We start from the raw sequence: 9,295 nt of genomic DNA on the forward strand, positions 1-9,295 counted from the left end.
AAATTAATACCTACATTTCTAAGTTTCACTGAGTTAAAACAACTCTGAAACTATGGATGACATGTAAAAGAATAGTCTTTTTGTCCCCCAGTGTTGTATGGCTGCGCGAAATTTTCATATGTCCAATAACATACATGGTGTCCATAATCGTTAGTCAGTGCCTCACCAGCACTGAACCTCACCGCACGTCACTGGTTTGAGCTATGGGAAATTATCAATGCAAAATATCTAACTTTTTTTTGCTAGCAAGTAAACTTAAAGTTTGTGGCGAAATTAAAGCATTTTTTTTCTCAACTTTGTTCTGTTTTGCAGAGTTCATATCTTCCAAATAACTTAACAAAGGGTTTAATTTTTTCACTTCCTAATTTAATAATATAATATATAATAATAATATTGGTGATATCATTTGTGACATATCACTTGCCAAACAAGTACTTCCTTCCTTGAACTCCTTCCAGTAGAGCTATGTTACAGTTTTCCTTCAAACTTTATGAACAAAAGGATAAGTGTACATTTTAGGGTAACAACCTGAATGTATAGCTGTATTTGAAAAAGTAATGAATGTTCTCCAGCTGTCTTAGTTCTGTTTTATTTTACGTTCCCACTGGGCTTTAGGCCCCACCCGTTCTCCACTGGAACCAACTAGTTTTTGTTTTAGAGATTTTCATGGTGATGACTGGGGAGCACAATGATGTACAGTAATACAAAAACCTCTGTATAAAAAAACTGACCTGAATCTAGAATCATGCTGAAAAAAAATACAAAAGCAAATTTACTATTACAATATGAGGTAAGCACTCTATTTATAAGGTGAGTTTTTTCCATATGGCCATTTACAGTAATCAAATACAGTTTTTATTTAGTTCTGAATACCATCTTAATGTTAGGATTAATAATTTAAAAGTAATGTTTTTTTAACCATCACACAAAAATACTGGGCTCATCAGCATTTACAAAAAATTATTAAATAATTGATATTTTCTTTATCCAGCACCTTTAACACAACTTTTCTGGTCCTTCATGTTTTTGTACAAGGACTTCATGAAGGTGAAGCACTGTGATGCTTTCGACTACTGGGGTAGCGGAACTAAAGTCACCGTTTCTTCAGGTAAGATCATTTAAAAATATTATACATGTATCTTTTTTCTTATTTTTGGTAATATTGTAATATTTAAGTTTAACAGGATTTCTAATTTGATGTTATTTAGGACCTTAGGTGAAAAAAAAACAACCAAAAAACAGATGTAACTTGCTCCGAGGATATTTGTCAGGCAATTTTCATCGGATATTTTATATCTTTTGATTTCAATTCTACATGTAGACATTAGATATTGATATTTGTGCTATGTTGCAGCAAATCAACTGGTATTCGTATTCATCAAAAGTCGCTAGAAATCTAACTATTTTTTGCGAGATTGTCTGCAGACGCATAGTCCTTCAGACAAACAAATGAGACCTTATTAGTTCAGCTGTACAATAAATTTAAATATTAAGAATTAAATCAATCCTCCCAAACTGTTTGCATGTATACATAGTGGATTAAGATAAAATTACCAGCAAGATACCATTTTCTGTTAGTTTTCCTAAATTGTATTTCTTTCTTTTTGTTAAAAATTGTCATAGGTTAAACCAGATGTAACTTGCTTTAGCAGTTACATCTGTTCAGTTGCACTGAAATGCGAGTTGTGTTTCAAGTCACTAGAAATGCGTTCTGAAAAATAATTTCACCATCTTCTTAAAATAATGGCTAAAGTCATTTTTTTTCCACAAGTGTTATATTTTTTCACTTTTTTTTCTGTAAGTGACTTTTTATTTTTTATTTTTATTTGTTTGTTTTTTGCCTTTTGGTAATATATCACTTGTGGCAAAAATAATTATAAAATACTTGTGTAATTTTTTTTAGGAAGATGACAATATGGAATTAAATATATTTGATATGTAAATTAAAATAATATTCACAAGCCATGTCAAAGGTTAGAGAATTTTATGTTATTTTATGTTTATGCAAACAGTGGTTTATGTCTGTAGCATTTATTTAACAATTTTAGTGTGGTTTGTTGGTGCATCTGTGCTATATATATATTGGAAGATTAAGATTTTAATGAGGAATGTCAAACTGATTAAAACTAATTATGAAACAAAACAAACAAAAACTATGGTCATTAAAGACCATATTTAATGGCCATAAAATGTGGTCTTTAAATATCTTAAAAACCATATTTAAGATATTTAAATATGGTCTTTATTGAAAGACCATATTTATTAAAATCTTCCAGCATTAGTTTTAATGGCTGGTGGAAGCTATGATTTAACCTTGTTCGGGTTTTTTGCTGTTGTACTTGGTTCAACAAAAAAAAAAGTGAGCGACCCAAACATGTTTCAACTTTAATTGTGATCTGTTGATATTCACAGTGATGCTCATGATTTTATAGCGGTATCTGAATCACGACAGAAAACAAGGGATAGAAATGTCTTTTATTTAATCAAATAAATTAAGGCAGTAAATAAAAAATGTAAAGTAATGCTTAAATACTCTGGTGAGAGTTAGAAGATTTATTGCTTGAAACATTTTTACCATGGCTTAAAATTATGCCACATCAGATGTAAAAACATTCTCAATTTTATTAATCATTTTCATGTTGTCTTTATTAAGAGGGCCAGAAATATGTATGTTTTAATTTAAGAAAATCATAGGCCATAGAGGAAAAAATAAATAAATGATCTATATTTATGTGAAACAAAGTGTTTCTTTTGTTTGTTTTACAGGCATTGCACCAAGTTTATTTCCTGTGGTTCAGTGTAGCCCTGCACTTGGAGACAAGCTGACCGTTGGCTGTCTTGTACATAATTTCAACCCGATGAGTGCAATTACGTGGACTGATGCGGCAGGAACGGCACTGCCAACTTCAGTCCAATATCCTCCAGTTACAGGAAACAACATGCATGTTGGATTTAGTTCCATTGAAGTAAAAAAATCTGACTGGGATTCTTGGAAGTCTTTTACGTGTCTTGTGGATAATCAAAGTATAAAAGTGGAAAGTATGTTATTTATTTATTTAATAGCTGAGTTCACTTATGTCCTCTACTTCGTATTTTCATATTGTGAAACTGATTTATATTATATCTATTATTCTTATTATAATCAATATGACTGTTTAAAATGGTTTGGATTAACTTTTTTTTTTTTTTACATTTTCAATGTGAAATGCAAGCTAATTCCCTGATTCTTACACCTTCTCAGACAAACCATCACCTCCAAAAGTTAGTTTGCTGAAAGAACCAAGAGGAACCAGCCAGGTCCTCTTTTGTACCGCGGAGGACTTCCTCCCAATAAACATCTCAGTGAAATGGAAAAAGAATGGACAAGATATATCTGCTAAAGACTGGGACCCAAAATTGAATGGAGGGACATATTCAACCGTCAGTCTTCTTGAGGTTTCAAATACAGACTGGAACAGTGGGGCTGTTTACTCTTGCGAGGTGTCACACATGCAAAATCTCTACATCAAGAAAGCATCCAAAGGTAAAAGATTTTTATCCTTTAAAATAAGTATACAAAATGCAAACAGATTTTGTCTTCCTATAAATAACAATTATTCTTTTCACAGCTGTTGTCACAGTGAACCTAAAACAACCAAGTCCGAAGGAAATCTTCATCAACAAACAGGCAAAGTTGGAGTGTGTTGTTGCTGGACAAGACAGAGAAATTATACAGAAGACTCAGATCAGATGGGAGATTGAGGGACCAAACCAGAGAAACAGTACCACAGAAGAAATTAAGTCTGAAGGTGCCATACACAAAAAAACAAGCACACTAACTCAAAGTTTCTCTGACTGGCTGACTGTTGAGAAAGTGAGGTGTTCTGCAGAAGGAGAGCATGTGTCACCAGTTACCGAAGAGATAATTGTTCAAAAAGGAGGTAGGTTCGCTAGAGAGATAAAAAAAAACTAAAAAAAAACTTGGTCAACAGCAGACAGACAAATATTGTATCATGGAAGTTACTGTCAATAAAATGATTAAGATTTCCTTTCTGAACCTTTTTTTTTCAGATGGAAAAGAGCCAACGGTGACTCTCCACATCCTCCCTGACGAGTTTATTGTGGATAAAGTCACTCTCATATGTTTGGTTTCCAGTTCCGTGAAGCAGGATTTCTACATCGCCTGGTCAGAATATGTTGGGCAAAACAATGGAGTCTACACTGATGGGGTAACATTTCTCCCACAGAAGCATGATGATCATTACAGAGTTACAAGTCTGTACACCACCACCAAGAAAAAGTGGGAGAGTAAATACACGTTTGTGTGCAACGTCTGGCCTGCTGGTAGAAGCGATAAGATTAATCCCACACAAGTGTCTAATGCCGGAGGTAATGCAGTCGAGTGTCGCTAAATTCTTTAGATGTTGTGTTTTCTACTGAACACAATTAAGTGTGTTCTCATTGTCTCATTGTGTCTGTAAGTGCATTGCCATTTGTGAAAGTCTTGTGCACTGTCTTATTGTCACGGTAAACTGTGAGTAGAAAAAAAAAATGTATACATCAATGTTTCAAATGCTTTGTTTGCGAGCATGTTTTGTTTCAGTTTGTTGCACTGTCTAATTGTCTAATGAGTGTGCATACTTTTCAAAATAAATGTTGCATGGAGACACTTGTGCATTATGTCTGAATGAAAACATTTCAATACACACTTTTCTTATCATTCAAACTGTACACTGGTCAGATCTATTTAGTTGTGAAAGGTGAATTGAACTTTTTATTGGATGCACATGAATAACCCTCCATTCTTTCTAATAATCTATAATCCAACTTTCTTTCTTTAGATTTTTCAAATATGACAGTCTCTTGCATTTTGGAAGCTGAAGATGACTATAGCAGCTTGTGGTCAGCAACCTCCTTCTTCATATTCCTCTTCATATTCTCTCTCTCCTATAATGTGATTTTCAGCTTACATCAGGTAAAATGCTCCGACTGTGCATTTCTATAAAAATAAATGGGATGATGCGTATTCACAAGCATGAGCTTAAAATGCATTAGCTAACTGCTGTCTGCCAAACAATGAATTTATGACTCCCAAATTGTGTGTAGTCTTATTTATCATTGCAACTAAATTCTAATTCATCAAGATTAAACAAACTAATGAACACAGAGAAATGCATAAATAGTAAAGGTCTTAAGTAGGTCACTGTGGTGAAGTTAGTAGTATGTATGATAAATTGTCAAATGTCCTCATATGAGATCAATTTGGAAAGACTCCATAGATTGAAAGAGTTCATTGTGGAGATAAAACTTACAGAATTTAGTTCCAACATTCAGTTTAATCAAATTCAATTCCCTCTAGTGTAATTCACTTCATTTAATTTTAACTTAACTTCATTTAATTTTCATTTCAGTGTATAATTTTCATTTCATTCATATAATTTGAATGGTTTCAAATTGTTAAGAATATTATTAAGATTATAATTCAAGCAGTTTTCAATAAGTCCATTTGATGAGAGATAATTAAATATGAATATTTTTGAAAACTGAAGTTGTGAATAAATTATTTATTCCATGTAGTTTTATTGTTCAATGGTTTAGAATGTAATGTTTGTCTTTTATCATTCTTTTTCAGATGAAGAAACATTGAAGAATGTGAGCATGAAGAGAGTTCCTGGTCAAACATTTAAAATTGAAATTAAAACGCAATTGTCGATACTGATTATGCCTTTATATATATATATATATATATATATATATATATATATATATATATATATATATATATATATATAATATTTTCCTATAATTTTGAAAGCATTGAAATTTGATTATTATTATTATTATTATTATAGGATCCTTTAAGTTTTTAAAGGATCCTTTCTAGGCACCCTGTGTTAGCACCATATGTATATATTTGTGTTATGTGTAACACATATATAATAATTGTTACTTATCAGGGAGTAATTACTTATCATAAAACGAGCTTTAAATTCTTGTTCTATAATTTAGCAGCGAGTCATGAAACATTTTTTAAAATGTAAAAATTTTTGTAATTAAGTTCTTTTTCATGTGGTGATTTTTTTATTTCAGTATTTCACACATGCTTAACTCCCTTGCCAGATGAAGAAACTGAAGAACCTCAGTGTGAAGAAAAGCAAGAAAAGAATTAAACTAAATGAGATTGAAAAAAAAAAAACAAGTTTATGTTGATTCATTTCTGTTGGTTGTGCCTTTTGTTCATTTATAGTTGTATATTATGTACATGTTAATATTATGTTTCATTAGGCTGCATTATAAATACATATAATTATCATTTAATTTTGTGAGCATTTAAACTGGGGTTTTAATTAAAAAAAAACATTGTATATGGACCAAACGTTTACCAATGTTCTGTCGCTTCTCTTGAAACTGTCAAATTAATTCCCTGAAGTTTGGTATATTCTTCAAAGTTTCCTTTCTAAAAAGAAATGCATTGTTAACACATTTATGTATGAAATAAAGTGCAGCATATCAGTTACAGATAAGATTCTTTTCATTTTTGGTCAATTTAAATTGAAATTGTTAAAATGTTCTTAACCTTTTAGACAGTTATGTCTTTCACCTCAGCCTCTGGAACTGCTAATATGCTTTTATTTTAGCAACTGTTGAAGCTCAGGTGTAAAGCTATTACATCTGGAGGGATTTTTTGGTTTAGCAAACCTTTAAAAGCAGTAATAACAAGGCAAACCCCCAAATGATTTCAATCTGTGATTTCTTCTCATACTAGAACTTTGGTAAAGCACTGTATATTAGTGTATCAATAAAATGAAATATATATATATACTTGATGTAATTGTAAGATTCTTGTAAAAGTTATATTTTTGCAAGCAACGTTAACAAGTCATTAAATTCCAGTATAACACATTAAAGCTTATGGTTTTAATGTCTCTCTGAATAGTTTTGCAAGGCACTGTGTTGCTGTCTTAATTTTTCACTGATCATTTATTAATTATGCTTTTAAGATCAGAATTTTTTTGAAAATATAAGTTTGTACTGAATATACAGCCAAACAGATCAAAGGAAAAAAAGAACAAAATATCTGCGTAAGAAAAGATTTCATGTGGAATACGTTATTGTTTAATCAAATCTCACATTTTTAAAAAAAAAAGAAAAAAACTTAAAATAAGCATTGTTTGAACATCGTTGAACATTTGTTTCATTCTCTGGAAGGTCTTAGTTCCTTGATGTCTCAAAATAACTTATGTTTAGAAAGACACTTTCTGACTCCTTGCACCCCGAAGACCACACCTGCTCAAGTGAAACTCTGTAGAAACCATTAGAGCTGAAAATAAATTCCCTTGAAATAACATACACATCTGTTAGTTTCAGAATGCACTCAGGCACTAAAAAACCCGGTAAAAATAACAACCCATTTACAGTACAGCTCAGCATTTACTAACAGGTCAATAACTCCTGGATGTTTTCCAAAAAGGATTGTTTACAGAATGCATACATTCAACAGAATTTATTCTAAAACAGTTATTATAAAATGTTGTATTTATATTTACCATTACAAGATCACAAGTGGGTTCTAAGTAGGATGTAAAAATTAAAATTCTTCAGAAGGCCCCAGGACCGCAGGAGATCTGAAGCAATGGCCAGGTTTGCTTATAGGACGGTCCTGTTTTTGTTCCAAAGGAACATAAACAGAAGACTGTTACCCAGACATTTTTTGGAGCATTAAAAAACAGAATAATACAGATCCCAGAACGTGAAAAAATTAAAAACCAATAACTAAATAAAAAGGCATCAGGAGCATTATACGATTCTGATGCTGTGGACACATTTACTCAAATAAAATTCAAACAAACATCATGAGTTGCAAATAAGAGGCAATGCTGTCCAATGCATGTCACACATTTTTATTTGTCTTAAGGATACCTTTAATAAGCCCTAATTTGCAGAGATGTCAGCAGTAAGTGTTCCCCGGAATAATGTTAAACTCCAATTTAAAGTTATACCAATTCCTCATATTGTGTTCTCCAGACTTGGCAGAATGAAATGTAGGCTGTCTGTAAAAGCATGATGACCTTGAAAGTCATTGTCAAATAAGGAAAGATGTGGCAGACTGTTGAAACATGTCACATAAACTCCCTCAGTTGGTGACTTTGGCTCATGTGTTTTTGTGATTTTTTTTTTTTTTTTTTTCTTTAGTCGACTGATCGGTGGATTTTGGGAACTTAAGTATTCAAGCAAGTCAATAACGTTTTGTTGTTGCTGTTGTTTGTTAGGAGTGTTTGATGGAGTTTCTTTTTTATTGCTTTGTCTCCTTGAAGTGTTTTTAGGGATCTTCTTGTCCTTTGAGGGCTCTTCCAATTGATTTTCCACCTTTTTCCAGTTTTTTGTCAGTCCATGATGTTTTAGTAAACTTAATTGTGCTTTTATTTGGTACTGAATTTCATCAATTAGTTGTGATGACTTAACTTAGGCTGTTTAGAAGCTCAGCCGTAGGATTTTTTTTAGCAAATCAAAATGATCAATTTAATTTTTACACTTTTTTCCCCTTTCTGTCAGAGACCTTAGTATGATTGTAAAAAGACAGAAGGAAAGAGATATATAAATATGATCTAAAGTGTCATATAGGTTAGTTTATAGAAATGACTGAAATGAAAAAAAGTTGATTAACTTTCTGTTTATGTTCACAATTATCTTACTCATATTGTACTTTTGTGTTTTTGTGCATGTAGAGTCTAAAATAAAATCTTTGTGCTGCAATCTGCAGGTCTCTATGTGTAACTCGCAGTACAAATATTGTACAGTACTGTGGGCTGTTGTATGATGCCACTCAAATTAATATGCAAGCACCACATTAGCCAAATATAAATGACTGATGCTGCAGTGTAACAGTTTAAATAAGAACCAAGAGCTACTGACAGCTAATCAGTGAAAACAAGTTATATTTCCAAACCATCTTTTGTAGAACAATGCGAAAAGCATCAAACCCTCTCTGTTTAAAGATTATCAAAAGGAAACTTCAGCAATTCATCTTGCTGAACTTAGTGAAGAGGATGTTTGAACAAAAATGCTTGAAAATAATCATTGACCAGTAAATGTAACATTGTTTTTATGATGAATAATCTTAAGATGCCGCTTTGAAGATTATATGTCTCCTTTACCAGTAGTAAAGCAAAAGACAACAAAACAAAAAAAAGTATTAACCTGCATTTAATGGAATCTTTGGACAGTTGAAACTGTCAAACCAAAACTTCTTCGAAAGAACATCTGTCAGCTTTGACATACACGGCCTGGCCAGAAAATAAATGTTTGCTTCTGCAGT

General features: G+C 31.9%; 1 protein-coding gene across 1 annotated transcript in view; it reads left to right on the forward strand.

Annotated features, from left to right (window-relative positions):
* Window positions 1-1,041: 1,041 nt before the first annotated feature.
* LOC106950730 (Ig mu chain C region membrane-bound form) overlaps window positions 1,042-9,295 on the forward strand; it is a 16,967-nt gene continuing 8,713 nt past the window's right edge. Inside the window, exons 1-7 of the mRNA XM_074527698.1 lie at window positions 1,042-1,108; window positions 2,767-3,039; window positions 3,242-3,523; window positions 3,609-3,920; window positions 4,051-4,368; window positions 4,821-4,954; window positions 6,100-6,121. Of these exons, the coding sequence (XP_074383799.1) occupies window positions 1,042-1,108; window positions 2,767-3,039; window positions 3,242-3,523; window positions 3,609-3,920; window positions 4,051-4,368; window positions 4,821-4,954; window positions 6,100-6,121 (1,408 nt within the window). The remainder of the gene's footprint in view (window positions 1,109-2,766; window positions 3,040-3,241; window positions 3,524-3,608; window positions 3,921-4,050; window positions 4,369-4,820; window positions 4,955-6,099; window positions 6,122-9,295) is intronic.

The sequence above is a fragment of the Poecilia latipinna genome, unplaced genomic scaffold (genome assembly GCF_001443285.1).
Source record: "Poecilia latipinna isolate Pla-1442-1.1 unplaced genomic scaffold, P_latipinna-1.0 Scaffold419, whole genome shotgun sequence".
In the NCBI taxonomy this organism is placed as follows: domain Eukaryota; kingdom Metazoa; phylum Chordata; class Actinopteri; order Cyprinodontiformes; family Poeciliidae; genus Poecilia; species Poecilia latipinna.